The sequence below is a fragment of the Olea europaea genome, unplaced genomic scaffold (genome assembly GCF_002742605.1).
Source record: "Olea europaea var. sylvestris unplaced genomic scaffold, O_europaea_v1 scaffold602, whole genome shotgun sequence".
Classification (NCBI taxonomy): domain Eukaryota; kingdom Viridiplantae; phylum Streptophyta; class Magnoliopsida; order Lamiales; family Oleaceae; genus Olea; species Olea europaea.
Window position 1 is genome coordinate 326,053 of NW_019264368.1, and position 14,484 is coordinate 340,536.

General features: G+C 33.8%; 1 protein-coding gene across 1 annotated transcript in view; it reads left to right on the top strand.

Annotated features, from left to right (window-relative positions):
* The window catches only part of LOC111389622 (spindle and kinetochore-associated protein 1 homolog), a 12,625-nt gene extending 2,071 nt beyond the window's left edge, over nucleotides 1-10,554 (top strand). The window contains exons 3-8 of the mRNA XM_023014548.1: nucleotides 658-846; nucleotides 1,226-1,293; nucleotides 1,380-1,485; nucleotides 1,587-1,616; nucleotides 1,879-1,992; nucleotides 10,209-10,554. Coding sequence (XP_022870316.1) covers nucleotides 658-846; nucleotides 1,226-1,293; nucleotides 1,380-1,485; nucleotides 1,587-1,616; nucleotides 1,879-1,992; nucleotides 10,209-10,286 — 585 coding nt within the window. The 3' untranslated portion in view covers nucleotides 10,287-10,554. The remainder of the gene's footprint in view (nucleotides 1-657; nucleotides 847-1,225; nucleotides 1,294-1,379; nucleotides 1,486-1,586; nucleotides 1,617-1,878; nucleotides 1,993-10,208) is intronic.
* The last annotated feature ends 3,930 nt before the right edge of the window (nucleotides 10,555-14,484 follow it).

Below are 14,484 nucleotides of genomic sequence, written 5' to 3' on the forward strand. Positions count from 1 at the left end.
AATGGGATGAGTGCTGTTTATCTATAAGGTAAAGCATATATATTCGTACTGATTACTTTGGGTATGATTGAGATTTATTGATCAGTTCTGCTGATTTGCACCTCTTCTTATTCAATGAAAGGCATCAGATAATTTCGTGTTGAAGGCAAGATTAAAATAATATAAATGTGGTCCTTAGTATTAACTTAAGCTTTTAGATCAAGTGGTTCTCAAAGCTCCTAGGTTAAAGTCTCATGACCTCACTCATTTTATGAAAGTGTGCAAGTGTTTAAGGTTTGATGAGGAAAAATGAATCCTGCCTACACGTGAGGGGCTTCAGCTCTTAGATCAAGTGGTTCCACTTATCCAAAAGTAGCACATTTGACCGTGACCTCATAGATGATTGAAAATGAACTGAACTGACAACTGGGGATGCTAACATAGTACAGTGGTTCAGAATTCTCTTCTGTATATTTTGTTTTTCAATCATTGACACTTGCAAGAATTTAATCCAGCATAATCCCCTCGTAAAGAACATGGAGAGGCGTTTCCAAATTCAAAGTCACACTCCAAATGCTTACACCAGAATGATGATCCAATCATCTCTTACCAATGACCTGACCAAGTTACCAGTTATGCTGTGACCCTTGTATCTCTTCAATTCAAAGCTTTTTCCAGCTTCCGTATAATCTCTTCAAAGATAGTTTGATCAGGCATGCATTTGCTTTAGAACCCTCTATGGCACCTTTCCAGAGACAATACACAGTAGCAGAACAATATAATTCAAGCACCAAAATATCGAGGTCCTCACCCTCCACCATGTTAATGTGCCAATTCAATTTGTACCTCCATGCTCAGTCCCTCCAAGTTTCATGTTAATATATTACCAAATATTTGCACAGTATAGACCTTTGGAGGAAAGATGGTCCATGGACTCTTCAGCAACATAGTACAAAACAAACTCGGTTTCAGTTGCAAATTTCCACTTCTTTAAACTATCCTTCGTTTGCAATTTGCCTATGACAAAGGATCCAAAAAAGAGAGGGGGGGCGGGGGGGGGCATGTTGGATCCCTTATTGCTATAACAATTGGAAAATACTAGTGAAGCCTTCATCATCTTCCCTTAGACAAGCTTTTGGCCATTTATTCCAAAGATTGTTTTTTTATATGAAGTGGACATCTGTATTGTGTTTTGTGACATGAGAGACTGCTCTACAATCATATTGAAAGTCCTCTTTGATTCCAGGAGAAGAAGGGTCGTGCTTCCCCTCCAATGTGGTACATTACTAGCGATGAACTGGATGCTTTGCCATCGTAAGTTGATTGCATTTCGTATATGCTAAAATTAATGTCAAACAAAGCAACAAAGTATCTCGTTAGTAACTTTTAGCAAACTGTAGCTACATGAAACAAAGGCTCACTCTGGATAAGGTAAATGCAGCAATTAATGACATGGCAACATATGCTGAAGCAAATGCCCAGATTATCATGGCCCCAAGAAAGAAGGTTCCTCGCTCTGACATTTTCTTTTCACCTGAAAATTGCTAGAATCCATTCATCCTGATTACTCCTCTAATTTTTTATTTTTATTTTTATTTTTTTTACAGCTATCGGAGAATATGTTGGACAGAGCTCTGGTAAGTTAATCTAGCTTAGAGAAGTTGAGTTATATGTTTTTTCTTTTCCCTTTTGAAGTGCTTAATGATTAAGGATTTATAATTGTCTGAGGTATCTGCATTGTTGTTGGTCCCAACTCATTCACAGACCATTGTTCAATGCTGCTCTGTTTAAATATTTAAATGCATTATTGCAAATAGAGCTATGTCTAGTTGTCCCTTTTAAGGATCTCCCCCATAATTAGTTTGTTCCTTGAATCTGAATATGCCATAACGCATGCAGGAATTAAGGGAGATCTCGAGGAATGATGTAGTGAAAGGAAAACATTTCTTTCTGGAAGCTGATATTAAAGGGCCTGCATTGAAACTTGATAATACAGGGAAAGCAACACTGACAGTAAGTGGATTTAATTTGTTTGTGTTAATATTTATTTATAATCATGCTAAGAATCAAGAATCACCAAATAATAAATTAATAAACCAAATTCATACCTGCGGAATCCATTGTAATATGAATAGTAGTTGTAATAGTAGCCAAAATCTTCCTCTCCTTGCTCCTCACAAAAATATTAGCTATCAATGGGGCAAGCTAATGAAACATATGGAGAGGAGAGGGGACTTAGCCTTTATATATAGAAAATAATTTGAGCTGTCCCATTACGACTAGAATTATAATTAGGGTTTATTTCCGGCCATATACTTTAAACTACCACATAAAATTAATTACAACACGTAAGGTGTAAAAGACCCAATTGATCACTTAATAAATTTGGCTCAAACACAAATATCATTATGAGCCATATATCTAACCCGTAAAATTTTGCAATCGAATGTGAAGTCCACGTATGAAATTATTAATTATTCCAACATTCTCCCAGTTGGGCAAACATTTGATTGCCATAACAAAGTTTTAACACCCGGGTTAGACTACATAGGTGGCCACAAAAGTATAGCTCCAATAATGACACCTTACGTAACATGATCCGGTCCAACAAGAATATTAACACCGAACATGGAAGTCATTACACCAATTTAAGAGATGTAAGACCATTCCACAGTTACAAATGTCAACATCCTTATCGACATAGATCCCTATCCTCCAACCAATGTGGTAGTATGTGGTATGAACTTAGCACCAAATGTGATAAAAAACTGTGCTAACTCAGATCGGTCCTCATAATGCTTCGAATCAAAATGAAGCCACATGCCTCTAAAAGAGACTCATCTTATGTCTTTATACGTCATATTTCAAGATGCCAATAATATAAAAAGACATAAGTCAAATGTATGCTTAAAAATAGTTCATGGATAGGGAAAAAATTATTTTATTATCAGAAGGGGCTGTACCCGAAAACATATGAGTTGCCTACGTACCCCGTAAAGGGATCAAACCCAAAACGTAGTTCTTTACATATATAACTCCCACTAACCAAAAATATCAAATGTTTCCACAATACCCATATTAGTAATATGTGTCTTAAAGACTTTTGGAACAAGTCCCTTAGTCAAGGGATCTACAACCATCGCCTCTGTATTGATATGTTCTATTTTCGTCTGCCCTTCTTTGACTCTGTTTCTAATGACCAAATATTTGATGTCAATATGTTTTGATCCACCAGAACTTTTATTATTCTTTGAAAAGAATACTGCTGCACTGTTATCACAGTAGATGATGATCGGTCTTGAGATGGAATCAACAACTTTCAAGTCAGAGATGAAATTTCTTAACCAAACGGCTTGAACTGTAGCCCCATAACATGCCACAAATTCAGCTTGCATAGTAGAAGATGCCACTAAAGTTTGTTTAACACTTTTCCAAGAAATGGCACCACCAGCTAATGTAAAAATATAACCTGAGGTTGATTTCAAATCATCTTGACATCCAGCAAAATCAGAATCTGAGCTGCTTTCCAATGTTCTTTTCCTGGATTAGACTGAAATCTGCTAAGGACACTTACTACGTAGGCTATATCCGGTCTAGTGCAAACTTGAGCATACATCAAGCTCCCCACAGCACTAGCATATGGGATCATCTTCATAAACTCCATTTCCAGCTCATTCCTTGGATATTGAGTATTGTTAAACTTATCTCCTTTTATGATAGGTACATCATCAGGTGCACAATTCTGCATATTAAACCTTTCTAGAACACGTCGTATATAAGCTTTCTATGAAAGTCCCAATAAATCACGATTTTTATCACGATGTATTTCAATGCCAAGTACATAGGAAGCTTCTCCAAGATCTTTCATCTCAAAATTAGCAGACAACATTTTCTTTGTTTCATGAAACAGCCCTATGTTACTGCTAGCAAGTAGAATGTCATCAATATACAATACAAGGAAAATAAAATTTCTCCCACTGATTTTAAGATAAATGCATTGATCAATAATATTTTTGACAAAACCAAGAGATGTCACAACCTCATCAAATTTCAAATACCACTGTCGAGATGCTTGCTTAAGTCCATATAATGATTTGTTTAATTTACATACCAAGTTCTCTTTTCCTTTCACAACAAAACCTTCAGGCTGTTTCATATAAACCATTTCAGAAAGATCTCCATTCAAAAATGCTGTCTTAACATCCATTTGATGAAGCTCCAAATTATAGTGTGCCACAAGAGCCATGATAATTCGAAAAGAATCTTTCGACGAAACATAGGAGAAGGTTTCAACATAATCAATGCCCTCTCGCTGAGTGAAGCCTTTTGCAACCAATCTTGCTTTCTTTCGTTCAACATTTCCTTTTGAATCTAATTTACTTTTGAAAATCCACTTGTTATCTACAGCCTTATCATCTGGAGGAAGTTCAACAAAATCCCAAACTTTATTCCTTTCCATGGAATTCATTTCATCTTCCATGGCAGCTATCCATTTATCTGTCTCAGGACTTGTCAATGCTTGATTATAAGTTACAGGATCAACAATATGCCCAATATTAAAATCACTCTCCAATAAATATGTAACATAATCACTGGGCAATGCAGATCTTCTTTCCCTTTGTGATCTCCTAAATTGTGGTTCAGGAACCGATTCAATCGTTGTTTAAGGAATTGGAGATTCCTCCTGGTTCCTCTGATCTTCATTAACAATTTCAATTAATTGAGAACCAACTCTTTCCTGTATAACAGGAACTGAAACTACAACTTGATTAGGTTCAACAAGAATTTCTCTCAACGTGGAACTCCCACTATCTCCAAAATCGTTCTCCAGAAACTTAGCAGTAATGGACTCCACAATTCTAGTGCCGCGATTTGGATAGTAAAATTTATATCCCTTTGATCTATCCGGATACCCAATAAAGTAGCCAGGAGTTGATTTAGGGTCTAATTTCTTTTCAAATAGATTATAAATCCTAACCTCAGCTGGACATCTCCAAACTTTAAAGTGAGCCATACTTGGCTTACGTCCTGTCCATAATTCAAAAGGTGTCTTTGCAACAGCTTTACTTGGAACTCTGTTCAAAATATACATAGCTGTTTTCAAGGTTTCACCCCACAAATATTCAGGCAAATTTGTTCCACTCATCATACTTCTAACCATATCTTTTAAAGTTCGATTACATTTTTCAGAAACACCATTCTGCTCAGGTGTCCCTGGCATGGTGTATTGGGGCACTATTCCACATTTTTGTAAAAATTTTGCAAAATTACCCATATTTTGACCAGACTCGTCATATTTCCCATAGTACTCACCACCTCGGTCAGATCTTACAACTTTGATATTTTTCCCACATTGTTTCTCAACTTCCAGTTTGAAAATTTTGAATTTCTCAAGTGCATGTGATTTGTTGTTAATCAAGTAAACATATCCATATCGTGAGAAATCATCAATGAAAGTTATGAAATATTTATTCCCACATATAGTGGAAAGCAAAAGTCCACTAATATCAGTGTGAATTAAGTCCAAAATTTCATTACTCCTAGTCGAACCCTTCCTCGTAGACTTAGTTAACTTTCCTCTTATACAATCTATACATGTGTCAAAATCGGAGAAGTTTAGGGAAGGAAGTATCTCATCTTTTACTAATCTTTTCATTCTATCCTTAGAAATATGATCCAATCGCTTATGCCACAACATAGAGGATGATTCACGAATTAAAGTCATTTTCTTTGATACATTTGTAACACACGAGACATCACTAAAAGAAGCCAAAGAAAATTTATATAAACCATCACATAAAATGTCATTTCCAATCAAACGAGAATCATTAAATAACTTAACCATTTCATTACCAAAATTAAATGTAAAACCACAAGCATCAAATTTTGGTATAGAAATTAAATTCCGTCTCATCTACGGTACATAAATTGTATTTTCCAAAACAAGATAAAAACCAGACTCTAAAGTTAACTTCACTACTCCTATGAATTCAACCTTCACTTGAAATCTATTTGCAACGCTCAAGCTTACTTCATTCTCACTTGGCCTCCGTTTGCTTATGAACCCCTGTAAGGAATTCACAATATGAATACTAGCTCCCGAGTCTAACTACCAAGAATTCAAAGGTACATCTACTAAAGAAGACTCAGAACAAACTAAGGCCAAGGGAATACCTGAAGAACTCTTCTTTTTTTCCAACCAAGTCTTGAACTTAAAACAGTCTTTCTGTCAGTGACCCTTTTTTTTTTATACAGAATTTGCATTGATAATTTTTCTTTATAACTCCTTTTGGACCACTAAAATTTTTATTCTGTTGACTTCGGTGAGACTTATTACCCTTACGAAACTTAGGTTTATGATTATGAGAAGGCCCCTTATTTTGTGATGGCTGAAAAGCTAATTGCACAGTTTCAACAATTTTACGGCGCATCCTATACTCTTCTTGGGTACACACTGCTATGAGGTCATTCAAATTCCACTTATCCTGCTGAGCATTGTAAGCAACCTTAAGTTGATTAAACTTGCTAGGAAGGCTATTCAAAACATGATAGACCAGGAAAGGCTCCGCAATGGGAATGTCAAGAGCCTTTAGCTTAGATGATATATTTATCATTTTCATGATATGCTCCCTAACACCACTTGTACCATTATATTTCATGCTCATAAATTTATCCATCAGATCCCTAGTTTCAGCTTTATCAGACTCAATAAATTTTTCTCCTATGGCATCCATAAAACTTTTGGCATTTTCATTATCAGGGATGACACCTAGAATGGAATCAGATATCGACCGCTTAATGATTTTCAAACAGAGTTTGTTAGCCCTTTTCCACTTTTCATGCTCGGCTACATATTCAACGGTACTCTTATCTGTGGGTTTTTCAAGCTTTTTCTTTATTGCAAAATCCAAGCCCAAAAGATCAAGTGCTATTTCTACGTCTCGTTTTCATCTCACATAATTATTCACAGTTAAGGTTTCAATAGCAGACAATTGATTTGAAAGAGATGATGCATTATAAACTGTGGAAACATAAAATATCACACTCAATATCATCCAAACGTAATGCATGCAATCAAATGGATGATGAAATATCCAACTAATTAATATGGGCTATTAATTAGATAATCTGTAATTTAAATCGAAAGATATGAATTTTATTACGGTAAGAGCCTAAGTGCATCATCATAAAGTCACCTTTGGGTCGACAATACAACATGTTATAAGGTACTCTTAAAACGCATCATGTAGCCAGTTAACAAAATTACACTGGTTTTCGAAACACCAACACCTTTGGACAGAAGGAAATTTCTAAACCAAAATAAACTCGTTAACTTTCTCATGCCATTTTTCAAAAATATTACATATAATAACACTTTTGGGCAAGATATTATATGCAATAAATCAAAAGTTGTTGAGCAAAAATATATGTATTTTTATTGTAGAGAAAATCGAATAAATAATAATGAGTGTGCCACTTTGGCAACTACCACCCATTTTTATTTCAAAATATTTCTCTTAGTGGGAAAACAAGAATCGTCGCAAGGCCCATAGAAAATATTCAATCACAAAATAATAATCATGGAACAATTATAATCATTAATCGATGAATGGCAAAATTCACATGTGATTGAGAACTAAAATTGGCAACAAAATTTTAATATATATAAAAGGCGAAATTTAAACGAACAAATAATAACAACAATAATTATACATTTAACGAAAATATAAAAGTTGTCAATTATTATTATTATTATTTTAAACGGGTCAATTTTAAATAAAATTTTAATTTGGATCAAAATTGAAATTTTAGGGTCAAAACTTTAAAAATCCAATTTGAAACCCTTAAATTTCAATTCAAAACAATTTTTTTTTTTTAAATTTGCGATCTGACCCTAGGTTTAAAATTAAAACCAAGTCCTCCAGTTTCTTAAATTACAAGCAGGCCCTTCTCTTATTATTTACAAACTTAACCCCTCAATCTGTAATTGCAAACAGGGGCTTGAAAATCAGCTATTTACAACAGGAGCCCCCGTCTCCAAATATAATACACACGGCCAAAATTATGAAAGACAAAAAAAAAAAAAAAATCCAAAATCAAATATTCATCTCGCCGGCCGAATAAAATTAGAGCTCTAAAATCCACCATACTTTTCTCCCTGCTGGCTCCAAAATCCGACCCATTACTTCAACCTGATCTCTCATTATCAGGCGAGTTCGCGAGGACTCAATTTTGCACAACCCAAAATTGAGCATTTGGTTCGGGGAATGGGCTGTTGTTATTGTTGTGATGGAGGGTGTTGACAAGGAAAGAGGGGAACTGAGTTGACTCGACGAATCTTAACACAAAACTCAGTCTTGGATTATGATGGGTTTTGATTTTGTGGATTATTCAAGATGTTATTTGACGTTTTGAATTCTAATATAATGGAAAGAAGTTCAAGGAGTCATATGGCAGAGGTGAGTTTTGGGTTTTACAGTGCTAATATCTAATTTCAACCCAAGAAGAATTGATGTGCAAGTGCATATAGTGTGTATGATGATATAGAAATAAGTTTCAGCCGTTTGAGAGAGGCAGAGAGAAAACCAAATTTCAGCTTTTGCAGGTGGGTGTCCTTTTGGATTTCATCACATATGAATTGTATGTTATACACAGAACTAAACATTAAATGCAAAGTTGACCCCTACTTTTATTTTATTTTAGTAAAGTGTTTAACAAATATTTGAAATAATCGAAATAGAATATTATTTTTATTATGAAGGATTCCAATTTTAGCATGATGACTCTGATACCAATTGTTAATATTTATTTATAATCATGTTAAGAATCAAGAATCACCAAATAATAAATTAATAAACCAAATTCATAACTGCGGAAATCATTGTTGATATAAATAGTAGTTGTAATAGCAGTCAAGATCTTCCTCACCTTACTCCTCACAAAAGTATTAGCTATCAATGGGGCAAGCTAATGAAACATATGGAGAGGAGAGGGGACCTAGCCTTTATATATTAAAAATAATTTGAGCCGTCCCATTACAACTAGAATTCTAATTAGGGTTTATTTCCGGTCCACATACTTTAAACTACCACATAAAATTAATTACAACACGTAAGGTGTAAAAGACCCAATTGATCACTTAATAAATTTGGCCCAAATACAAATATCATTATGAGCCATATGTCTAACCCGTAAAATTTTGCAATCGAATGTGAAGCCCACATATGGAATTATTAATTATTCCAACAGTTTGATCATAAATTATTTTGTGTAATGGAGGAAAGATATAGAAACATATATTTCTATTCATAGTATTACTTCTAACACGAACATGTCTTCTAAAATTTGCTAATATATCTTTCACTAAGAATCAGTTAAACACATGAGCTTTTCAAATAGTCAGGCTTGGGTTGTATACTTGTATGTCTTTCGTGTGTTGTTTTCTAATATTCTCAAAGGCTGAATATATTGAGTTGTCAAAAAGAATTAGGCTTAGATAATTCATCACAAAGTGTCATAAATAACTTTTTACAACAATGGAGAAATAAATTATAAGCTGAGAAATTGTATGCAAAGCATGTGTTCTAGTGATTATGATCTCAATTTGGATGTTAAAAAAAAAAAAACCTGCTTGGGATTTGGGAATCAGCGAAACTGCTTCTCTCCTCAATTCTTTCCTTTTCTGGACTTGATTGTAGGCCTCAAAATTGGGTGTTGTGCAGGCCTCAATAGTGGGGGTTTTAGAACACTAATGGCATGATTGATAGCTGGCTATTAGTATTTGGTAAGAAAGAAGAAAAGCTAAAATTTTATTTATTATAGTTTACCCTAACCATCCTGCACCTAGTGCTCACCCCAAAGGACACATCATCTTTTGACATGTAAGCTTCTGAAGACAAACACCTTATCCCGATTGCCTTGATGCCGTATTACACTTCTTTGCTTGAGGTTAATTCATGTAGCTAGCTATCAGTACTTCCCCTTATCAGGCATTTCTGATATCGGTGGCTTGGTCAGAAATTAACAATTGGTTCGTGGCAGGGGGCTGGGGGAGAATAAATTCTAGAAGTATTTGGACAGAGTACAAAAAATCACAGAAAGTCAGAGCATATACTAGGCTCACCTTGCTATATGGCTAATATTTAAGGCAAATGGGAATGCATATAAGATACTTGTGTTGTTACTATATGGTTCCAGACTCTAATCTGTGATATTATTTGATTTGCAAGGTACTTCGGCACCTTGGTCGTATAAGTGAAAGTCGGATTGGGCATCATCGTGTCATCATTCTTCTAAAGCCTCAATAATTTACCATTCTCTGTTCAATCAACTGAAAGTCATTGCAGTTTATGGTTCGTATTTTTATACTTAATATCCAGACAGTAAAGAATGCTCCATGGAAGATGACTGCTTTTGAACATTTTGATTTTAGGGCAAAATGTGTCTTATATATGGCATTGTAGTTAGTCCCCAACCACTAAAATATTATAGCTTGAAAATATTCATTATGAAAATATTCGTGTTTTTACTATTTTGACATTTAGTGTATGTTGAGAATTTGTTTGATGATCAAAGACGGAGTTCTCCAAATGGCTTTTTTATTTTAAAAGGTTTTATTTGACGACTTGATGTGTTTTCCTCAAAATACAAGTTTCTAGTAGTCCGAGGGCAAAAATCCAAAATTTGTAGCTTAATGATTAATTCCTTGGCTTGTCAATTGGCTTAAGTTCTTTTTTTTTTTTTTCTCTCTCTCTCTCTCTCTCTCTCTTTCTGAATTCTGCTCACTGGGGAAAAAAGGTGAAAATATAAAGATATATTGAACTTGCAAGGAAGACTTCTTAAAAATTTGACGAGGGTATTACTGCTTGAACATTGAGAGCAAGAAAAGTTCCTTGCATCTTGGTGATCATATTGACTCAAATCTCCAAACCAAGACTATCATACAAATTTTTATACTAATTTGCATCAAAGTGGAAGCTTGTAATTCATGGTTTTCATACAGATAGTCATGCCACAATCATACCTAAATTCTTGGCATTCGTTGAAGGCTGGTTTGCCACGGCTTGGGGAGAGAGATGCATGTTGAAACTGGCTCATTCATGCTATTCATCTTAGAGTTATGAGTTTAAACAATGTTCACCAGCCTTTTATTCTTTTTCCAATCAACAAGAAGGAGAATCCATCTTTATTTTTATATCCCAGGTGAGCCAAGAGGTTTAGAGTGGAAATAGAACAGTGTATTCTCTTTTGATGAACTATTGCAAACTAGAAGAGGAATTGCATACACCTCTTGCCTATCGAAGTTTTGTTCAAAAACCTTATTCTAAAATCTCTCTATTAATGAAAGTTTTATAAATTCATGAGTTATTATGAATACTTAGATTTTAAATAATTTCATTGAAATTCATTAAAATCTCAATTGGGAACTCCTGAATTTAGAAAGATTTTCAAAATTTCAATGGAGGATATTTCGTAAGAGAGGTGTTGACAAAATTTTTCACCTCGCCTGTAAAATAAAGGCCTTTTAAAAAATTATCCTCTTCCTAAATTGGGTAAATTTTATGATTATGCACACTGATAGAAGGATGAAATTTTGTGGAGACTGGAGTGGAGAGTGGAGGTTGGGGATGGATTTTGATTATTTTTTCCCTGTGCTTAGCACCAAAATAATATGGAAATAAGTTGCTTAGAAATTGAGCCAATCATGTTGCGACATTCTTGTTTTCCTTTTATGACTTAGTAGCATAAAACGTTCCTACGTTTGACCCATAGTGTGCAAAACGTTTTTTATGTTTCAAATTTTTGCATTTTCACCCTTATTTACATGTTTAATGTAAAATTATCAATATATCCTCCTATTTAAATAAAAAAAATAAATAAATAAAATAAAGAACAAATTGCAATTTTATTCCTAAACTTTTTAAAAAGTGCAAATGAGTCGAGATAAATTATTAAAATATTAAAAAAAAAAACTCTTTAATCATTCTCTTCTTCTCCTCTCCTCCCTCTGCCTCCTCCACTATCGTCAAAACCATATGAATTTCACCCCTCTACCGACATTTCTACGACAGATATTCTACCGATGAATGAGCACATTTAAAGAAACAAATTTGAAAAAAAACCATCACCAAGTCCTAAAATCCAAATGGGGCCACCACCTTTGAAGTCAAAAAATTCCATGAATCTCCAAAATAACAAGTGGGGTGGGAGTGAGTTAATTGTGTCCGTGGTCATTGAATTTAGGTCCATATATTTGATTGGTCACTGAAATTTAAAATGTCGAGTTTTGGTCACTGAACTTAGGTTCATGTCTTCGATTGCTCATGAAAATTTAAAATGTCGAGTTTTAGCCATTGAACTTTGAAAAATATTGTATATTACTCACTAAACTTTGAAAAATATTGTACATTATTCACTATAAACTCGATATTTTTCAAAATTTAACAATTATGCTAGTGAGTAACGTACGACATATTTCATTGTTCAGTGGTCAAAACTCGACATTTTAAATTTTAGTTAGCAATTTAAGATATAGATCTAAGTTCAGTAAACAATCGAAGACATTAACCTAATTTCAGTGATCAAAACTCGACATTTTAAATTTCGGTGACCAATCAAAGATATGGACCTAAATTCAGTGACAATTGGAACAATTAACATTTATTATTTCTCCTAATTCATATGATTTTATAGAGAATGTGTAATTAAAAAGTATGGAAAAGTTTAATGTTTACCTGCAAAATATTTTATTATGAAAATATGTGGTTAAAAATGAATTTTAGAAAAAAAAAAATGAAATTTGTGGAGAATTGTAAACAAATAGGGGTATTAGAAGGGAATGGGTGATTAATGTGACCTCATCCTAACAGCTCATGGGTCGACTTAATAGGTGACATATGCTGTCTTAGGGTGAGGTGGTGTTAAGTTATTTTGAGAAGTAGTCAATCTATGTCATATGCCGGCCATCTAGATAGTAGTAAATTGAGTGACATTTGCTACATAGATATCAAATTAATTCAGATGTACAAAAAATATCGAGGCAATTATACGGAAGTGGCTCTGTGGGAAAAAAGATCATCACTTCGTAAATGTGCAGCATCGGTTCGTGGTACATCACCCCGGACGCGAAGTTTCAATATCTACAATTTGGAGTAGCTGTGTCTTGTTTTTGGAGTAGCTGTGTCTTGTATGTATATTACATTGGATAGATAAAATATTAAATAATGTCGAAAATCATTATTATATAAAGAGTAATGCTATGTAGCTCTAATGGATTGCGATCCCATTTTAGATGGCACTGAATGATAGGATAATTGAAATGTGAAATTAAATAAATTATTTAATTCTACCTATCAATTAATATTACATTAGCGCCATCTAGATGGAGTTGCAATCCGAGTAGAACTAGATAGCATTACTCTTATATAAATATTCAACAACGCAAACAGAATTACTAACGTCATTATAGTTGCACATGTACCTAGCTCGTCCACAAAAATTCATTTTACTAATTGTCATGATAGTCAATGAGTTGGAGGTGACTTTGTCAATCCTGACAAATCAAATCAACTGTATCGATTATGCCTATATTTGTTTCCCATTTTCAGTACATAACAATGCATTTTTTGATCGTTGGAAGCCTGAAATTTTTAAACGTTGTGAGAGGTCAGTCAAAAAAAGGCTTGGTGGGGCCCATTAACAATCCAATTTCTTCTAAAATGGAGAAAAAATGGCAAACAAACAGGAGATAAAATAGGCCGTGTATGGACTTGATCAAACTTCACAAGCAAAGTTTGTCAATCTAAAAACAGTTCTTACCGAAGGAGGAAAATCTAACTCAAAATAAGATAATTCACTCTTCATCTACCAATAAATACTTTACTATGTTAAAAAATGTACTACAGTTTAATTTACATTTTACTTGTAACAAAGATCTATTTTTTGCTAATTTTTACACTTATATCCTTAATGTTTTCATGATATTTTACATCTATAACCTTCAAAGAGTTATATGCATACATTTTGTTAATGTAGAAAAATTTTTTGTCGAACTTTTGTAGTTTTCATTGATCTTCTGGGTAAATAAGTCATATATCTTTCTCATAACAATGTTTTGGCTGTCACGAGAGACAAAATATGCCAATTGATAAAATTTTGAGGATAAAAACACGATAAAAAAAAATAATGGACATAAATGCAAAAATTAACCAAAAAAAAAAAACGAGGGTCCTTCATTACAATTAAAATGTAGTACAAACAGCAAAAATTGTGATGTTAATATAATCACCTCAAGTTTTTTGCAGGTTTTGTAAATCAACACGTAGGGGCATATTTGATCGAAGAAATTGGATATGATTATGAATTAAAAATTAAATATAAGAAATCTAGATTATCTTGGGTCGAGTGTTGGAAAAAATGGTTTAATGGGTCAACTTTGAGCCCAAATTTCAATGGGACCCACCTTTTAAATAATACGGGACCTAGCATATTCACGTTCTACTCCGC